At 31.6% G+C, this 21,859-nt stretch overlaps 1 protein-coding gene across 2 annotated transcripts in view; it reads left to right on the forward strand.

Moving 5' to 3' along the window:
• LOC118188557 (cholinephosphotransferase 1-like) overlaps positions 1-21,859 on the forward strand; it is a 70,214-nt gene that overhangs the window by 15,834 nt on the left and 32,521 nt on the right. For both annotated transcript variants that reach the window (XM_085811947.1, XM_085811946.1), the window contains exons 4-6: positions 4,459-4,543; positions 13,724-13,855; positions 19,225-19,383. In XM_085811947.1, coding sequence (XP_085668073.1) covers positions 4,459-4,543; positions 13,724-13,855; positions 19,225-19,383 — 376 coding nt within the window. The remainder of the gene's footprint in view (positions 1-4,458; positions 4,544-13,723; positions 13,856-19,224; positions 19,384-21,859) is intronic.

Here is a 21,859-nt window from a genome sequence, read left to right on the forward strand (position 1 = left end):
GAAAAAAAAGTTTGTCCTCAAAATATCCTACAACCACATTTTTCATGCCATCGTCATTGCTAAATATATTTTTCATTAAGTTAGGATTTCAGTTTAGAGAACAGATGATTATTACTTGGAGCTAACTTTAGGCTGCTTAAACCCATATGTGCAGGAGCATTATCATAGAGAAGACACATTCTGCAGCTCAGTATTTCATAACTTTTTATGTAATTTCATTGTGCAATCTATGTAAAATGATTGCATAATATTCCACATTAGGTATGGCATTCTCTGCTATTGCCATTCTGGTTATGTTTCTTTAAAATCTATCAGAAAATGCTTTTGCTGCCGAAAAAATAGTCAATATCTTACTGCTGATTGCTACAGTATTAAGATTCTAGTTGAATTGAGTGTCCTTAGAAAGTAGAATACTTGGAGAAGTGTGTAGCAACTCCTCACTTACCTCTTAAAACTGCAAAACTCTTCTTGAAAGTCCAAGAAAGGGTTAAAATATCCTTTTATTTTCATGGCCTCTGTTGGGCTTAAGATAGAAAAAAAGAAACTAAAGGAATTCTAATTCACTAAAATTTAGCTGAAGCTGTATATAAATAACTAATCGAGTTGGCCCTTACTTAAACCTCATCGGCGAATAGCAACGGGCATGTTACAATAAGGTCGAATTTGGTAAGAACTAGCTTAAAGCAACAACATGAACAGAAGGCAGAATGCCCTCTGCCGAGAACTTCTGAACTCTTCTATGGAAGTGATCAAGACTTCCCATAAATACTGATTGTACCTCATTTACATAGAACACGATACTGAAAACTCATTCTGCAAGGGAGTTGTAGGTGGGAAACAGAATAAAGGAAAAGTTTTCAAAATTAAAAATAACTATTAGGAAATTAAAATAACCCCTACAACACCTTTCTTTGGAACTACTCTTATGTACACCCATGGTTGGCGACAAATTTCTTGCCAAAAATATTTGGTGAGAAACTCCATGGCGCCATATTACTATCTAAATTTTTTGTCTACATTTTGAACTTTAAGCCTAAAATGTCTGCAAAAAACGCAGTTTTCAACACGCAATTTAAGCCAAAAATCTGAAACAAAAACAAAAAATTTAGATAGTAAAGTTTCTAACCAAAAATATTTGACAAGAATCCATATACACAGTGATCTTTTTTAACTTAAAAAAAAAAAAAAAAAAAAAAAAAATTGCACAATCTATGCAGCATAGGAATCTAGAAATTATGCAGACCTCGCTAAAATAAACTAATATAACAGCAAAAAATTTCAAACAATAAAATATACAGAGCGTTCTGTTTTAACTTAAAGAAACATTAGCGAATAGCACTATCTAGGCATCGTGCACAAATCAACAAAATAAACTAAAATAATTAAAATAAATTACAAACAATTCAAAAAACAGTAATAACGACAGAAGTTCATAGCAGAAAAACAATCAACATAACATTCTATAAAATAAAAACAACAACAAAATAAAATGCACTTAGCATTGTGAATGCTTCTTCAAACAGGAGAAATATCAATTTCAAACATCAGCAAAACTCGTCAATTTCCACCACTCGATCATCCCCCCTATCTTCTGATATACAGAGCATACAAAGTCCAACATACAATTGTGAATAAAATTCCGTCAGTCACACAACGTCTGTGAACAAAAGTGCCACGATTTTTCTATATCGCACGTCTTTCTGCGATCAAAATTTTTGAGAGTAACGATAAAAACTTCCTCCAAAGTTAACTTACTACACGAAAACCATGATCTAAATCTTGAATTTTGCTGACAGCCATAAGCTATTTCAAAATGTCCATCAAACCAACCAGCAAATAAAACCATTACAGTAAAATCAAAGTTTCAACGTCGAAAGGGTTGCCATACAAACAACATCGCTCCAAAACCCATCGCAGAACACACAATTGTGCCAAAAACCAGCGCAGAACATGTATCGCCACAATTAGTGACCTGAGGGCATATATAAGAGTAGTACTCTTTCTTTTCTTGATTGTGCTTCTGCTAGTTTTCTCCACTGATTCCTTCTTTGATCGAGGATCATAGTAAAGATCCATTGTTTAATCACCAGTAAAACATTTCTCTTATATTAATATAATATATAATCTCTTATAGTAAGCTGTAATAACTGTTTGCAGCAAATGACACATTGCTGTTTTTGAATTGCTGAAAGAAGCTGATGTATGTATCATGTAGGTACTTAGTTCACATGAAGATGTTTATGTAGAATTTGCAAAACAGTTGTTTTAGAAAGATCCAGTCTTGCTGCTGTCTTCCTGACTTTTAAACTTTTATCAGTCAATATTTCATTCTTTTCACAAGCCAAAACATTATAACCACCTACTCAGTAAAGTGTTCTGCAACCTTTGGCCTGCAAAACAGCTGCAAATTGCCTAGGCTGGGATGCCACAAGTTTTCAGTATATGGCTAAAGACAAGTGTACCAAATATATAAGCAGCAGTTACACAAAGCCGAGATATTCCAGCATGCTGGTGTTTGAGCTCTGAGCTGCTGCTCAATGACATCCCAAATGTATGCTAGATGGCCAGGACATTAATTGGAATTCATCCTCCTCGAACAACTCCAATACGGTTTGAGCCTTTTGACATGGGGCATTGTCTTGCTGGAAGCTTCCATTTGGGTTCCATTTCCAAATGCCATGTGAGGATGTAACTTGTCCGCAGCTTTCCTGGTTTGTTCTACTACAACTAAGGGTCCCAGACCACCCATGAGAATGTTTTTCAAAGCATAATGCCGTCCCTGTGTATGATCTGCTGTAGAAGAGGGGGGGGGGGCAACTGTTCGCTTGGAAAGACAGTGTACTCTGACGTGATGAATGAGAAATATGCGATTCATTTGACCAAGCAACTCTCTTCTGCTTTTCCATGGTCCAGTCTCGATGTTCTTGGGCCCACTGTAGGCATAGTTGACACTGAAGCTTGGTCAGCAGAGGCACTTGATAGAGCAGAGGCACATCTGCTGCACAACCCCATATCCAACACAGTCCGCTGAACTGTGTGTTGTGAAACACTTGAACTTGGATCTGTATTGTGTTGGGCTGCCAACTGAGCCACTGTCTGGTGCTAATTATGCGTGACTGAAGTGGGATAATCTCTGACTTTCTTTTTTCTTTGATGATGCATTGATGTCCAACACCTTGGTGTCTGCTGCTGGTTTCACCATTATTTATCCACTTTACATAAATGCTAACAATGGCAGATCATGAACAACTACCAGTCAGGCAGGGAGATACTATTCCAAGTCTTTGGGCTATTACAATCTAATCTGCCCTCTATCAAATTAGCTTAGTTCAGCAGCCTTTCCCATTATTCGCAAATGTAAGTGCGAGAACGATTCCTAACCTTCTCCTGCAACAGTTAAATATAATTCCCACTTAATCACGTGCTCTCCATGTCATCCAGACGAATTCATTGAAAAATGTAGGGATATTTATCCACTTTACATAAATGCTAACAACGGCAGATCATAAACAACCTACCAGTCAGGCAGTGAGATACTTATTCCGAGTCTTTGGGCTATTACAATCTAATCTGCCCTCTATCAAATTTGCTCAGTTCAGCAGCTTTTCCCATTATTCGCAAATGTAAGTGTAAGAACGATTCCTAACCTTCTCCAGCAACAGTTAAATATAATTCCCACTTAATCACGTGCTCTCCATGTCATCCAGACGAATTCATTGAAAAATGTGGGGATATTTATCCGCTTTACATAAATGCTAACAATGGCAGATCATAAACAACCTACCAGTCAGGCAGTGAGATACTTATTCCGAGTCTTTGGGCTATTACAATCTAATCTGCCCTCTATCAAATTTGCTTAGTTCAGCAGCTTTTCCCATTATTCGCAAATAAAAGTGTGAGAATGATTCCTAACCTTCTCCAGCAACAGTTAAATATAATTCTTCTTAATCATGTGCCCTCCATGTCATCCAGACGAATTCATTGAAAAATGTGGGAATGGTCATAATGTTTTGACTCGTCAATGTATTTTCTGATATCAATGCCTCCAGTGGTTGACCTTTATGAGAATCACACCTACATAAATGTTAAGTGTAAATGTTTTATTTAGCAAATAATTATTTAATTTTTTTGTATAGTTATTATTTATTCATTATATATATTTAGAAAAAATATTTATTTCAAATTTGACTGCCTATTTTAACATCTTTTTCACCTATGGTTTTTAAAGGTAATACATTATCAATTATGCTTTGAGTAGAAGGCTTGTGTTTTAATTTATATATTAATTTTAAGGTTTATATTCCAAACTCTTTCATTTTTTGATTTTTTTAATTGATGTGAAGTGAAACAAATAATTTATTGTTTTTATAAAAAATTATGTGGATAGAAAAATCCTTTTTAAAATTGAAATTCCAATATATTTAAGATCATTTCTTAAAATTTCGTTTTTTGTTACAGATTTGATGTTACTGAAGCTCAGTATACAGTCATGTTGATACACATGATATCGGCTGTATGTGGTCCTTCAGTTTGGGCAACTCGTGTGAGTATCTTAAATGTATTATAATAAAAAATTCAATATTGGTAAAACTGTGTTAAAAATCTAATAGTTGTTCTATTTGTTGTTATATTATTTAATGATTAATTCTTTGTCAGTGATTAATCAACAACAGTCTCATTTAACTTATTTTTCATTTCAAATTCTATAGAGTATTAATGTATTTATAAAACAATGAACTTTCAAAAAGAAATAAAAGTTCTGACTGAGAAAAGATTAAAATATAAAAAAGCTATCGTTGGCTTAGCTGAAAAATTGAAAATAGTGTCTTATAATTGTAATAATAATGTAATACAGTCAAAAGTCGTTAATTCGGACACCCGTAATCCGGAATGATCTATAATCCGGACCTCAAAGCTAAAATCTTTCTGCGCATGCGCCGCATTGACGCATGCGCATAGGCGTTTTACTCGTGTGCGCAAGACATTTACGACTGCACATATGCATCTGCGCAAGTGCAGAATACGTTTTCGCGTGCGCGTTTAATGTATGACGGACGGTATAAGCTAAAATTATCTAATTATCTATTTCAGTTAATGTTGATAATTGCGTTGTTCCTTAATCTTCAAATTGGATCCGGCTTATTATTTTTTGCAGACTGTAAGAGCAATTTTCTAAAAGTAAGCTTGAACTTTCGATTATGTCAAATAGAATTTCCGATGCTGGAGCTCCCAAAGGATCTAGAAGATCTGTCAACACTATCCTTATCTTCAGGGCAGATGTTTTTATTTTAGTCGGCTTATAATTCCTTACTAAATGTAGTATTTAATTTCGATGTACTCCGTCTTTGATATGATTTAAATCAAATTCCTCGTCATTATAAATATCACGAATACAAATCACATAGTTTTCTGGTTGCAATTTTCTAATTTCGGCTATGAGTAAGGTATGCTTTACGCATCCGCGCGTTAAAAGAAATGTTTAATAAAGTAAACAAATAAATATTAGGCTTCTTTTTTGGTAAATTTGGATACCCTTTAGATCATAATTGCTCATTATTTTATAAATTACGGTTTCATATTTTTAGTTTTATAATTTCTGCATGCCATCTTACCAGATTTAAACTGATGATCTATAATCCGGAAAAATCGATAATCCGGAATCGCCGAAGTCCCGACGAGTCCGGATTAAAGACTTTTGACTGTAGCAATAAAGAAATATGATTGCATATAATTGTCAGATAAAATAATTTTAAGATGTTGGGTTTATGGGGGGAAAATAGTGTATTTAGAAAAGATAAATATATCTGAGTTTATAAATTTGAAATTAGTAAATTTTGGATAGACCTTGAATGCTTAATAATTTTACTTTTCTGAAGAGCATACAAAATTATGAAAAGTTTTTTTTTCATTTTGTCTGGACTTTCATATACTTAGATTTAAATATAGCTTTCCAGGGATTCTTCTTTGAAAATGTAATTTTTCTTTGTTAAGTGAAATTAGATGCAAATTATATTCATATTAATATTAATTAAGTTATTTAATTTTTTAGTTATTTTTATTCTGCTCTAAAGTATTTAGCCTGTTAACAATTTCAGTTTTAATCTCTTAATATGCTGGAGATAATTTACACATTCTTTTGCTTTTTAAAACTTTTTCACCTACTTTGTTTTGCATAAATATTGTTTTAAACTTTAACGAATGCTTGAGAATCATAGACTAATTTTTGATCTCATATATTTTGTTTTATGCTACAGTACAAAATTTATAATAACATTGAAATTTAACAATGAGTTTTTAAAATTTAATAGTGGTATTAATTTTAAATACTTTTTGTTAGTTTTACACATGCTCTAATTTGATAATTCACTTTGCATTCTGCATGTGATGTATTTGTTGTTACAAAAATTTAATCTGCTGCATATATCGGGGAATGCATTTATTTATTTTTTATTGGGTTGTTTGGGAAGTAATTTCATTTTTTCTCTCCAACAAAGGGCGTAAATGTATTTTTTTCACAGAAACAAAGTCACATACTTATACACATATGTAAGCCACATAATTATCATACATTTTGATAGCTGATATAGCAAGGCTTGCTTATGAAGAATATCCATTTATTCTATGCAGTAGTTTTTGGTTGGTGCCCTTTCAAATATGGAAAGTGACAAGCAGTGTTTTCTCCATATTTTACTTTTTACCATCAGAAAGGTAAAAATGCTGTTCAAGCAAGAAAAAAATTATCCTATGTGTATGGGGAAGATGGATTGACAGAACACCAGTGTCAAAACTGGTTTGCAAGGTTTCGATCTAGCAATTTTGACCTTAAAGATGAACCACAGTTTGGAAGGCCAGTTGAAAATGATGAAGACATTAATTGATGCAAACTGGCAAATAACAACCCATGAGATTGCTGAAAGATTAAATTTATTGAATTCGACTGTTCATAATATTTGAAATGCCTAGTTTTAATCTCAAAGCTTGACATACGGGTTTCTTGTGTTTTTCTGGAAAGAAATTTGTGCTGTCGCATTGACATTTGTGATTTGCTTTTCAAACATCAGGAAAATGATTCATTTTTGAAATGCATCATCCCTCGAGCTGAGAAATTAGTTGTCAACAACAATGTTAAAGATAATTGAGTAAAAAAATATGAACCAGCTCAAAACCCTTCGAAAGTTGATATTCATCAAAGAAAGGTGATGCTGTTTGGTGAAATTTCGAATGAATTTTTTTTTTTTTTTTTTTTTTCTTTATCGGCCTACACAATGATAAATTCTGAAGTGTACTGTCTTCATCTGGACAAATTGAATAATTTCATTTAAACAGAAAAAGTCGGAATTGGTCAATAGAAAAGGTATAGTGTTTAACCAAAATAATGGGATTGGATTATTCAATTATGGCAAAGCACATGAGGGCTATCTGCCTAAAGGGAGGAATGCCTTTGTGGAGGACTTTCTAAGGGAAACTGGCTCATATACACATTACACATGGGGAAAACCACGAAAACACCCGTGCAGCCAGCCCATTCGCGGGATTCAAACCTTGGACCGAACTACCAGTGTTCAGCGTCTTTACTGCTCGGCCGCTGGTGGGCTCCACAAAATAGTGGGAGATCTTGTAGAAGTTTAGTAACTCGCCAAAAGCTTTTACTGCTTGGATGGGATGTACAGCCATACCCACCATATTCCCCAGATCTGACACCTTCTGATATTATTTGTTCCGGTCTCTACAAAATTTTTTAGATGGTAAAACCTTTACTTCAAATGAGGAGGTCAAAAATCACCTGGATCAATTTTTTGCCAGCAAAGAAAAAAAAAATATGAGCATGGAATTATGCTACTACCAAAAAAATAGCAAAAGATATTGGATCAGAATGGACAATATATAATTCAATAAAATATTTATTCATTATAAGAAAATCTTCATTCATTTCCATAATAATAATTAAAAAAAATTACTTTGCGAACAACTCAATTCCTGAAACAAAAATTTATCTTTTTGTGAAATTTTTATAACTTTTTCAGTAAAGCTATATCACTTATTTCCAGTTCATTTGTGCTTCTTTTCTTGTGACTTTGGCTTTCTACGAGAGGTTTTTCTTCCCAAACCTTTTCATTTAATTTTTCAGCTTTTTTTTCGGGTGGGGGGGGGCTTAGTTTCATATTTGAAACCTACTTCCAAAAAGAGGAGAAACATAAAAACGAATACAGGAAAAGGGATAGTTATATTAATTTTATCTGTATAAAGCTAAATGAAAATAACAATAGTTAATAATCATTGCAATAGAAGAGGAGTGTGGGAAAGAAATGTGGGATCTGGCAAACCATGTATGTGTTTGGCTGACCTTTTTCCTCAGCATTAGCAAAAGATGTATGGCCATATTGGTTTTGCATCGCATTTTAATTTCATGAGGTAGTATTTGAACACAATCTTTCTTTGTGAAGAATACCTTTTTCGTGAAGAAAAGAATAGCTGCTTGTTCATCTCTTGACAGATTCCAAATCGTGAAATCCATCGCAGTAAAAAAAAAGATATGGTGTGGCCAGCATTTGACCTCTCATCAATTTTATGTTTCAAATAACAAGAATTTTAAGTGAAGTATCACTTCCAGTTGATCAGTTATAAATAAAATCTAATTTGTTGTTTGAATAAGTAGAAAGGTCTGTATTATGAATTTTGGGATTACATTTTATTAGGTTTATTTTTATTAACAGGTTTTCCTGAATTTTTATTTTTTTATTTCTAAGTTTCTTCTTTTTTATTCTAAAGTTTAGCTTTAAACTTTACTTCTTCCCTCGTGTGATTTTGCTTTGTTAAAAAAAAAAAAAAGAAAAAGAAAAAAAAAAAAAAGGTTATTGCATCTAAAAGCACTACAGAGTGGCATTTTTGAAACTTGAAACCATGCTTCAAATGAAATTAATGTTTTTCGAATGTGATTGGTTATCTCCAGTTGAAATCTGAATATAGCAGAACCAGTCATTTGACAAACCTGCCTGCCAAAGTCTTGTTATAATGATTCTATACTTTTTCATGAAAATCTCTTTAGAGTTCTAAGTAAAATACCATTTCCAGCTTATCATACATAATCAAAGTCTAATATATTGTTCTCAATCATATACAAATTTTTAATACCAAATTAAGAAGTTTTGGATCATAATAATTTTTTGTCATGAAAATCTCTTCAGAGCATCAAGTAAAGCATCATAAATTAACATTTCCAGTTTATCAGTTTTAGCCAAATTCTAATATGTTGTTCTTGTCATCCTATATAAATGTCTTAAATACTAAAATTGAAAAGTTTTGGATTATCTATACTATTAATATTTTATTCAAGTTCTTCATTAAAAACTGTTATTGGCTTCAAGTGAAGTACCACTTTCAGTTGTCCAGATTTTAGTGGTTTTAGGTGAGCTTATTGCGGTACGAAAAGCCCAGGTTTGAATCCCGAAGAAGGCATGGATGTTTTTAAATATACAGTGTCTTTGGGGCATGAGGGCACTCTAAATATATGGTGAGCTAAATGTTCTCTCCTGTGGTTTGGTGGTAGGGAAAAGGGGTGGGAGAGACCGCCAGGACTTTTCTTTCTCAAAACTGGGGTGGGAATAGAAGTCCAGCCTCCTTGAGGCTCTATTCTTCCATGAAATACGTGGACAAGACAACCTAAAATCTAATCAACTCTTTACATGAATGATGGAAGTTTAAGTGTGAAAAATAGAAAATTTTGGAAGCTTTATATAAGAGTTATTGTGGCACATATATACAAAGACAGACTGACATCATTGTAAGAGCATGTTATGAGGATCCTAATTTCTGCTTATCCACGTAAAACTTGCTGTTGAAATTTTAGACCAAAATCATTACCATCCTTACGTACATAGGTGGATCCCCCCCCCAAAAAAAAGGTTATAAGCATCAGCATTTGAAAAGTAATTATTGTGGATAGAATACCTTTATCTCTAAAGTGCAGGCAGAGGGCACTAGTTGTCTAGCAGTTGTTGTGCAGGTAGGAGAGTAAGTTCGCAGATGCGTCAGAGTGGTTGAAATGGCAAGACACTTAGAAAAGTGGCCTCTCTTGGACAATGTTGTCCTGATCAAGTATCAAGAGAGTGACCATACCGTTACTGCTTATTGTTATTGTACTACTTAGACAAGGTTACATGAAGCCATCCGATGCAAGCATCCTGTTAAATGATGGTATCTGCATACAATGCCCAGCCCCATACTGCTCGGCAAACTTTTGCTGCAAAAGTGGGAAGTCTGGAGTCACCCCTAATGTAGCCTAGGTTCAGCAGCAATAACTGTTTCCTTTTTCCGAAATTGAAGGAACATTTATCTGGAATGAGGTTTTCTTCAGACAGTGATGTGAAAACAGCCACCAAGAATTAGCTCAGTGGGCAGGAATATGATTTCTACAAAGCTTGGTGAAGCAAGTTGATCCTGCATTCAGATAAATTCCTAAATAGACTTTATTATTGTGTGAAAAAATGATAGAGAAGTATGCCTCTTAAACCCCTTTTCGTATTTCCTGTCTATTGTAATTAAATAATTTTTTATTACCCTTGTAATTTTTTTTTTATCAACCCTCATAGGTATATAGGTTGGTGGGAGGTAAAAAAGGAAGGGATGGCTGTTGTGATTAGATGAAAAACATGCTTTTTCAGACTGATAATTAGAAAAACACAGGAAAGAAAAAAGGGGGGACCTGCCAGTGTCTGGTAACAAAGGAATATGCAAAAATAAACCAAGTTCCAGTTGGTATGGCTGTAATGCAAAAATAAACCAAGTTCCAGTTGGTATCGCTGTAATGCAAAAATAAACCAAGTTCCAGTTGGTATGGTTGTAATGCAAAGGTTCCAAATTTCTTAGCAATAAAGATTTTTAGTAAATCCTGCATCATTATAATTACCATAATGCAAAAGTAATTAAATCTGAGTTTTTTGTTAAGAAATTGCAAAGGATTTACTTACTTCCCTGAGAGAAATAGTCTTTATAAAATACAGTTTATAGTTTGTTGCTTTTGGTGAGGAATGTCAGAATGTTTGTATTTTGCACACTAAACTGCTATTGTGTGAAGTGGTCAAACTCGGGGAGGTAGTTTTTTTAATCAGAAGTTTTATATTGAATGCATATACAAATATATATATATATGTTGTATATAAAAAATAATTAATATGTTATATTAATTATTATAACAATTTAGTATTAATATTTGCTGCTATTAATTTTTTAAATCATGGTATAATAAAGACTATATTTTACAAAAGTTGCCTTAATTTTTTTGGCATGATTTCATAAATAGTAAGATAAAAAATGGTGGTTTATCTTTCTTACCCATTAATTTTTTTGGCAGGAAAAAAAATGGTTTATCTTTCTTATTCTTAAATTGATCTCTAAATTCATTGTTAAGATCTGCATCTATTTAATTATGTGACATATAGCAACCTGTATAAGAACAGCTGTATTTATTATTAATTATTTTATTTATACCTGTTATAGCGATTTGTTTTTAATATAAAATTGTTAAGTTATTCTTGGTGTATAAACTCTTGTTAACAGTTTTATAAATAATCCTTAATATTATTTAGTATATTGGCTTCATAACCGATATTGTGTTAAATAAACTTAATTTATTATTAAGTTATTGATAAAATGAGTTTAAAAGTAATCCATTATTTGATTTCAATAATCATGATTTTAAGTGGGAGTTTCTCATTGTCTTAAAATTTAGTATCTAATGTTCAAATTTTCCCTTTTGTGTTAGTACAAAGTATGATAAGTATACTAATATGCAATTGAAGTGATTTAGCAGAAAACCGCTGATCATTCTTTATTTAACCCGTGAGCATGCACTCTTCATATCAGTTACACGAGTGCGCACGCTGAGTCCAAAAGATCCAATTCGGGTTTTTTGAACAAAATATTGTAAATCTTCAGAAAAAGTGTTACATCTTTGCCCATATTAAATTTTTTGATCAAATTTAAAAACTATGCACATTAAAATTTTTAATTTCTCTAAATGCTTTTATGAAATAAAATTTCTTAATGGAATAGCAAATCCTATAAGCATAGGAAAAAATAGTATAACCTTTACTCTGTATCGATTCCTATTTTCTTTTTTAGCACTATTGACACAGAGAACAAATGCAACAACAAATGTTAGGACATTAAGAAAATATTTTCATGTGTTCCAAATACAACTATTTTTAACAATCATATCATCGAAGCACGTTTTTTTTTTTTTTTTTTTTTTTTTTTTTTTTCTGTGCTTTTTTGCAGGGCAAACACTGCATTCCCCCTTTTTTTGTTTCCGATAATTTTCCAATGAAACAATTTATGTCATTCTCACTCTCGTTTTCAGAATCTAGGTCAGTGTCTGAATCAGTATCATGTGGACTAAAAATTCATAATCACTTCCATCCTCATTTTCTTCAATACATTCTTCTCCACTTCGCCAGTTGATACATGTAATAACTTTTGCAAAATTTCTTCGTTGTAAGATAAATTACGACATGTTTGCCACTTTCTATACTATCACAAATCAAATATGTAATGGTAACATGAATAGACACACTTGGTCTAAAAGACCCGATGTGATCAAAATCAAGACTCTGAATCAAAACCCCAGCGAAAAAAGCTTTGAAAAAAATAAAGGGGCAGACCTAAGACATGACTACACTGGACCTCAACAACTTGTGAAAAATAAGCATGTTTTGAGAAAGATTTGTTTAATTGCATGGCTCAATTGGACCTAGTGTGCTTGCTCGTGGGTGAAACATATAAAATGTTTTTTAGATACTCGATTTATTGTTAAATAACAGTTAAGATTAGGAATTTTAAATTAACATGTTGATTGTAAAGCAAACCTGCAGCTGATGAATAATCTGCTAATGGAAAAATTACTGATGAATAAAATATTATTATCTGCTCATAGTTAGAAGCTTTCTTAATGAGCATAAATCATATTGTATAGCTATTCAAATTTTAAAATAATCAGTTATAAAATAGTAATAAATATTTTATTTGTAATTAATATGAAAAAGGTGCACATGCTTTGTTAATGAAATGTTAAGTGCTTTAAAAAATTAAATAAATAAGCACTCTTTATCAGTAAAAGTGCATGATTGTATTGCTAAATAATGTACTCTGAAAAATAACATATAGACATGCATAAGGAAACTAAAAGCAGTGGGAAGGAAAGACAGGTAAATAATTGCAGTCTCAATGAAAATACAGACATCTAGCTGAAGCATTCAAGTAAATAGGAAGAGTAAAAATTAAAGTCATATTAAATTTTTGAAAGGTTTCCCCCCCAAAAAAAAGTGAAAAAAAATATGTTTATTAAAAAAAAGTGTTACTTTTTAGTAATGCCAGTTTTTAAGCTGTTCAGTATTTTTAGTAAAACAACTTCTGCCTATCACTTCAGATTTCTTAAACTGTTTGCATTTTGCATGATATACTGCTAGAAAACATATTTAAAAGAATTTTTGTTTTATTTTGTTCTTTTATTGCTTTTGAAATTTTTGTTGAAATTAATATTTATTTTTTGCATGAAGATTTTGGATATGTTGGCAAAGATGGAAAGTTTCATCAAATACTGTAAATATTAACTAAGTACAATATTTTCATATGTGCATGCTTAAATTGTGTTATTTATATTTTATGCATAATTTGTTTTGTGTTGCCTTTTGTTTTATTTTACAAATACCTTTATGTTGTTCTTCAGATTCCATCATTGTACTTAGAACTAAAGTTAATTCCAGTTTTTAGTGGAATCATAGCAGCGTCATTTGCATTTTATTCTAATCTCACAACAATTTTCACTGGAGGGTCTGGAAAAAATGGATCTACTGTTGCAGTAAGTTTGATATTGAGGTTCTCAACTTGAATGGCTTGAGAAATTTCATTCCTTTTGTAAATTTTGTTTAACCCTCTTTACCCATTATTACTAAATCATGCATCTTCATCATTTTGTTCTAACAACCGTGGCAATGATTTGTATGGATTATTTATGGTAAAACACACTGTTATATAGGAGATTATTTTAAACTAAATGTATAAATATATGGTTGGATTTATGAAAGAAGAGTGGTTTCTTGCCGCATAAAATTAATTGGTATAAAAAATTATTAAGTATGAGACACGTTCTGCAAATTGTTTAAAACAAGAAAATTTTATCTAGCTACTTAAATTGATTAAAGAAATTAGGTGTTATTTTGTGAAACTAAGAAATGCTTCACTTTTTGAAATTATGAAAACAGATTTTAATATATTAATTAGTTAATTTGTGTGGAATTTTTAAAATATCAATGAAAATAGCCTGAAAACTGTTTTCCATAAATGTATATGCTCATAAATTAAGTTAGATAATATATATTAAAGGTATTGTGTAACATTTTCTTTGTAAACGTTTGCTGTTGATGTTGTTTTCCTGTTTAAAATGTTATACCATGAAGGGCATAAGAATGTATATAAATAATAGATAATTTCTTAATTTTGAGTAAATTACTGTTATTAAATGAGGTACTTACAAATCACAACTTTTTTAAGTAAACGAGACATTGTGCAGAGTACGCTTGAATTTCAGTTATATATAGCTCAAAGTATAAGCACACAACACAAGTTTTAACAAGAAAATTTTCTTAAAATATTGAATTATTTTTTTAATAATTCAGTCAATCACCACTAGTTTGCATATTTTCATTTTAAACTAGCAATAAATATTCATGTGGATTGAAAACTGAACATATTTGTAAAGGTTAATTGTACCAGTAGAATTTTAATTTTTATTATGTGGTGAAATTTTTAAATGCAACTAACTACCTGCAATGATTCTGGATGATTTTGGTCTTTTGTGGTGTTGATCACTATAGAGAGGTGACATTCAATACTAATATTTATTTGAACTAATTTTTTTTAGATATTAATTATTTTTTCAGATAAGATTTGGTAAGGTTGCTGTTGTTAAAAAAAAAACTGAAAGGGCTTACTTTCAAAAATGACATTATTTTTGAATTACAACATTATTTAGTCACATACTCAGTCATTTAGGATAGCACAGCCAGCAACCTTTACTGAGGCATTGAACATGGGGCAGATCTTTGTGGTTATACCTGAGAATTTAATTACTGGTCTATGAGGTAAATAATGAACACTACTCATGATTGTAAATGGCTCTACTTCTTCTATTTTGCTTTCTTTCCCCCATTAAAAAAATTGCATGATATTTGTTAAAGATATCCTCTCTTTGTAACCATTTAGTGACAGATTGCAGCTTTGTTTTAGCTATGTCATAGTTAATATGGAAAGGAGGATGCCCCACTATCCAGGGTAAAGCCACCTCATAACTATTGTCACTGTTAACAGTTAAAGTTTTCTTGAAATGCATTAAAGTTTCATCTTCTGGCACCTTTTTGCATTTCTATTCAGTCAGATCATGGATATCCAAAGTTTCCAACTCTCACATCTCTTTCACCTGAAAGTTTTTAGGCAGAGTGTGATGCTGTTAACTACTTCTCTTTTCTTCCTGAAACCTAGAATGGTTCAGGCAAGCAAGGTCTCTGCAGCTGAAACTCTTGATGATAATACTTTGAATTTTGCCAGCTAGAATCCTGCCTAAAATATCTGTGCGAAGAAGAATCATATTGGTGGTGTATTATCTCGAACATCTGTAAGTGCTATTTTGTGAGCCTTAAGTTCTGAAATTAAAAGATTGTCACAAATTGTAGGTAGGGTGGTGCAAATTTTGGGCTGGTCTGAAAAGAAATACTCATGGAAAACCTTTCATCTAGACTCTTTACTGTAACCTCATACTTTCCATGTTCTAAGCCAAAAAGAGTTCTACCACCAAATAATCCTTATGACAGCACTTTTGTACCCATAGGAGAAAGTTTCAGTTCCTTTATTAAATTATTTTCGATGTATGATCAGTTTAAGCCATTATCTAATAGAGCGCGTACTGTAACTTGGCTTCCTTTAGGGCAGACTTTAATCAAGACTGTCTTTAAATAGATTTCCCATAAAGAGGATTCTCCTGTAAATAGTGTAGTGCACTCGCTTTCTGTAGAATTTGTTTGGAATGTGGATTCATCAGATCCTTTATTCCAGTCTGGGCAAAGCAGAGCGTAATGTCATTGTTCACATATTATGCACCGAACGGTACTTTTATATGTTTTTGCAGTGTCCTAGCTTAAGACTTCAGCAACATCTTTTGTGAATAACTTGAGATTTCTTTTCATCTAGAGTCATCTTCTCAGATCTCCTGCAGTCTTTACTAAAATGTGGACAAACACCAAAAAAAAAAAAAAAAATTAACCTTTTCATGCATGGACGAAGAGGTAAAGTAGAAGGGATATTATTTCTTGAAGTATCAACTTCCTTTTTAACCTTGAGTTCCGAAACCTGATTGAGCCAAATTTATCATTTCCTCACCATTAACTTCTTGCCTTAAAATTTTTATGAGTCGTAAAGGAAGCCAAGTTACAATACAGATCCTCGACTGTTTCCAGCAACTTTGTTGCTACTATTAGGAAGGTTGGACACTTGGTATCCACTAGCTCTCAAAACATCTTCAGGAAGACAAGAAATATGTGTTTATATATATAAATTGTTTTAACAGTTATTATTATATCTTATATTTGGCTTGTGAAGTATGTGTACTGTTATTTTTGTAGTGAAATATTATTACTATAAATTTTCATTTTTATTTAATATATTAATATAGTATGCACTCTAATTTGAGTGTAAAATAAATGTCGGTTATAAATTGAATTTGCAATAACTATGGGTTGCATTGACCTTTATATTATCAGATGTGCTGTTTTAACAAAATAGCATCAATTTTGCTTTTCCTTCTGAAATACTAACACTGCAAAGATTTCCAAAGATAATATATTACTTGTCTGGTGAAGTTATGTTTCAGGTCCTTTAAATAAATTTTCTCCTTAAAGTATTCTTTCTGCTTAATCTCATAGTTACCTGGTTTGCATGCTGAGCTGCGACTTGTACCTATAACTATTGCCTTTATTGTTAGTTTGATGCTGTGTTACAGTTATTCTACTGTCATCATTTCTGGAGGTATTGGCAAAAATGGTTCTTCTGTTGCTGTAAGTGTGAGAACTATTTTTCATGTATTGTGTTGCATGCTTAAAGTTACTGCATGCCCTCCAACATAATACGTTTCTTGCATTTCACTTGTTTTGGATCTCTATATAATTGCTGTACTTATAGCGTAGTTTTCATTATTAATTATTAAGTACTTAAAATTATGCATTATTAGTTATTAAGTACTTAAAATTATGTAGTTGTACATTTATAGTCTTATTAAATATAAAACAGTAGAAAAGAAAGAAAAATCTTTTCAAGCTGCTTCCCTGAATAATAATAATATTCGGATTCAAAGAGCGATAAATTGATAGATTTTTTCCCTATGAATAGGTGATAGCTATTGATTTAATATTATTAAGTACCTAAACTTATGCTGTGAGACTAAAATATGTGATGAATTGTTAAAAGTAAAATATGGGAAATGCCATCTTACTCAAAAAGTAAGTGTTTGTTAGTAAAACATAGATATTGCGTCATCCAAGAAAGTTCTGTTGTTTTTCAAATCAAAGCACATTTTCTTCTTTCTGTTTTGTTACTGCTAATAAGGAGTGACCGTAATCAAAACAGATGTTTAAATACAGTCTTTTCTGCTCGAATTGCTTAATTCTTGTGTTTAAAAATTATCTTGAAATTTTGATATCAAGTTAAAAATTAAAAATTACATTAATGATAATTTTTCAAATCTTTAAAAGTAGGCCTTTTTATTTCAGTAGGAACATCAAAGTTGAGAGTATCTTTTCACTCCGGGATGTATGCTCACAAATATGTTGAATTAGAGTACAAAACATGTAATCCATGGAGTAAAGAGGCCACATGATGACAAACACAAAAATATATTGAAACATAACAATAATAAGAAGGCGCAAAATTACTCTTAAAGTAGATATTATCAGCTATCTATACCAGTGAATATTCTTTTTTCCCTGATGTGTTCAAAAGTCTAAATTAAGCCAAAACTTGTGCCATAAGAAAGTTGAGGTGTGGCGTACTTTTCACACATGATAGTTCTTTAGCGAATAGCAAACTCAGAAGTTCGTTTTCATCATGTTATGCTGCTATTTAAAAAAAAAAAAATTAATAAGTATTATTCTGACTACTCACAAAAGTTGCACCTTATGTGGACAAAGAGCTGTATTTCTGATGGCACAGTTCAAACATAGTTTGAGAAGTTGAAGCATGGAAATTTTAGCTTTGAAGATGATGCTTGTTCTGGATGAGCATCCTCTGTAAATAAAGACCTGTTTAAAAAAGTCAGCTGTGAAAATCTATATAACACAGTTCAGGAACTAGCAGACTGGCTAGGTATTTCAAAAATTGCAGTACATAATCATTTGAAGAAGACTGGTCAGTGCAATGTGTGGATACTCTGTACCTTAGTAGAGCAGAATGTGCTTACTTGAGTTTTGGCTTATGATTTTTTTTCTGAAAAGAAATAAAGAAGCTCTTAACAAAGGCTCATTACTGGACATGATATTTATATAATAATATTAAAGAACAAAAATTGAAGCAAAGCACCCAGAATGATCAATCATTGAGGTGGTCTTGTCTTCCATCATGACAGTGCTCAGCTCTACATTTTGATGAATGTCTGGCAAAGACTATTGATTATAGCTGGGATATTTTGTGTCACCTACTATATTCACCCTACTTTGTACCCTAGAGTTTTTTTGCTTTCAAGTTGCTTCAAGTCTCTCTGAATGGCTTGGATTTCAATTCTTTGGAGACTATCAGATTGTTTCTTGATAACTTCTCTATGAATAAACCTAATGACTCTTATAAAAAGGGAATTTTCCATCTGCGAGAGAAATGGTAAAATGTCACAGAACAAGATGATGCTTATGTCATTCAATGAAATTTTTGTATTAATTTTTTGTATTTGTATTTGAAATTTTTGTATTTGTACTGCTCATTTACATTTATCATAATAAGCTGTGAATCTTTCCGGATGACCCAACACATGGCTTTATTTACCCAATAAAATAAAAATGAAATGTAACCTTTTGTTTGATTTCCCTTTTCTCCCATGATGAAGAATGCATGTTAATCAAATTTATTCTTATTCATTTGTTAAGTTTCCAACTTCATTTTAAATTTATTAACTTTTTTAATATCTTTATATAGGGTACAAGCATATTATCTCCCTTCACACCTTTAGCTCTTGTCATTGTGCCTGCATTCATTATTTATCAAAAATCAGCAACAAATGTATATGAAAACCATCCATGCTTGTATGTCCTAGCTTTTGGAATGGTTGCTTCAAAAATAACAAATAAACTTGTGGTAAGTACATAAATTTTCTATGTGTATATAAGATGATGCTTAATTTAACATGGTTGATGGTCTATTAGACCTAACAAATTATGAATTGTAACATAAAAATCTTTTGTTTATGAAATACAGTACAAAATCTGAGATCTGGATGTCCAATATCCAGAATAATCTAAAATCTGGATCTCAGACGCCACTACCAACTTTTTTAAAATTTTATTATATTTTTTTTGTGGGCTTTACGCCCTCAAAAATCCCCCCTTTGCACATAATAAAGCACGTGAAGATTCCCAATTCTTAATTTCACTTCGGCACTAAATAAAATACCTCATTATTGAAGAAACAATCAATCAATAATTTTGCTCCGTAGCTGCATATCTGCCTGTCATACATCCCAAACCAAAACATTTTACAGATACATAGTTCATTTTACTCCAACTAATATTTTATATCCCTGACGCCAACCCGGTGAATCATTATTTATTATAGTTTGCTTTCATCACTGCATGTTTATCAACACATGACAACATGAGTAATGACTCATGGAGTGATGCCTAAACAATTTTTTTTTATATTAGTAATTGAGAAACAGTATGGTAAACTTTTATGTTGACATTATGCTTGACGATGATTACAGATTTAAGTTAAATGCACTAAGAAATGTTGACAGGAAAAATTTAACCAAAATTTCTTTCCATATAATTTCTTTTAACAAAATCTGCTTTATGCTAAAAGTAGATTTTGTTAATGATACTCATAGGCCAAAAGATTACATTTAGTGCTGTTTGAATTAAAAAATAACTCATTTGTTATTCACATAAACCCAGAACCAGTGCCGCACCGGGTGGTAGAATTTAGGAGCCACAGAGACTGCATCAGGCAGTAAGATATGTGGGAATTTATTTATTCAGGAGTCAGATATGCATTAAGCATGTGCAGGAAATAGGTGTATGTATAATAAATAACTAAACTAATAACAATTCAGGCTTAATTGTCTCAGTGTGCGATAGAAGCGAGATAAAATTTAGCAGAACAACTTGTCTTTAGTCACCAATCTCATAATACTTAGCCAAATATGTGTAGTGAACAACAGCTAAATTTTATGATAATAGGTGCGAATCTTAAGGTTTTCGGATATCGCAAACCAAAGGTAAAATTTTCCAATTAACGGATTTTATAAAGAAATGTGGAGAAGTGGTAATAAATGCTGAGGATATAAAAGAAGTTTTTCACTGTGATAATTTGTGTTCACTGTGTTTTTCACAATTATCAATAAGTTACCAGATGGTTAAATCTGTAGTATGATTCTAAATCCAGAAAATACCACTACAGACAGAGTGACAGAGAGACAAAAGAATTTCAATTGACAAGTTGGTTGGAATTCTATACACAGCAAATATAGGACTTCAACAATGTAACTTTGTAACTGAATAAGAAATTATGGCTGTCTATAGAAGTAAAGAGAAAGTATTAGCACAAAAAAAAAAAAAAAAAAAAAAAAGTAACTTAAACAACTTGAAAGAAATTTTTAATAAAGTAAAAAAATAAATATTAAGCTTTTTTATGGTAAATTTTGATACCCTTTATATCATAAATGCTTCATTGTTTTATAAATCACAATTTCATATTTTTAATTTTATTATTTCTACATGTCATCTTACTAGATTTAAACTGATGGTCTAATATACCGGAAAAATCCAGAATTGCGGAAATCCAGGCGAGTTCATGTCGGGGACTTTGTACTTCAGTGCATTTTCTGTTAATACTTTTTTGTATTTTAATTTCATCAAATTGCTTTTGAGAATTTAACTTACTTTCTATACACTCTGGGTTAATTATCTTACAGTACAGAGTACATGGTGATATCTTACAGTACATGGTGATATTCTTCCCATGATTGTTTATTTTTTAAAATTTACATAGAACTTTCTTTTTTGCTAAAATATATTCTGGTTGATTTTATAATGTTATGATTTTAATTTTCTTTTAATTTTATAGAATTTCTCTTTCTTAGTCCAAAGGGATTTGAATCCCGAAGGACTATTAGTTTCGTTTTGGCATTTTGCGTCGGACGGATAAATGTCGGTTCACTTTTCAAACTGTTGCCATAAAATGTTAGAGTCCTGCATTATAGTTGAAGAAATTAAATAATGAAAATCTGCGTAAATGTATGTATATTTCTCACATTGTCATAAAATAACGGTACATAGAGTCATCGAATTTTGAATAACGTAATCCTCCAACGAATATGAGCATGTGGAAGACCAAATTTGAAATTTGAAATTTGTTTTATGATCGATTTCCTATTTTTTAAAACTTTGACGAATTTTTGATTAACAAACTCAAGGATTTCAAAGCGAGCAATGGCAACGTTGTGCAGAAAAAACATTTTTATCTCCAGCGCGTGAGTCTCTGTATCGGAAATTCTAAAGATATGCTCGTTTTAAAACTATTTTGCGATATTGCTGTTGCACTGGATCTTATGGTT

This window comes from Stegodyphus dumicola, chromosome 2 (assembly GCF_044657685.1).
Source record: "Stegodyphus dumicola isolate Sdum_Otavi_A_Nest chromosome 2, ASM4465768v1".
Taxonomy (NCBI): domain Eukaryota; kingdom Metazoa; phylum Arthropoda; class Arachnida; order Araneae; family Eresidae; genus Stegodyphus; species Stegodyphus dumicola.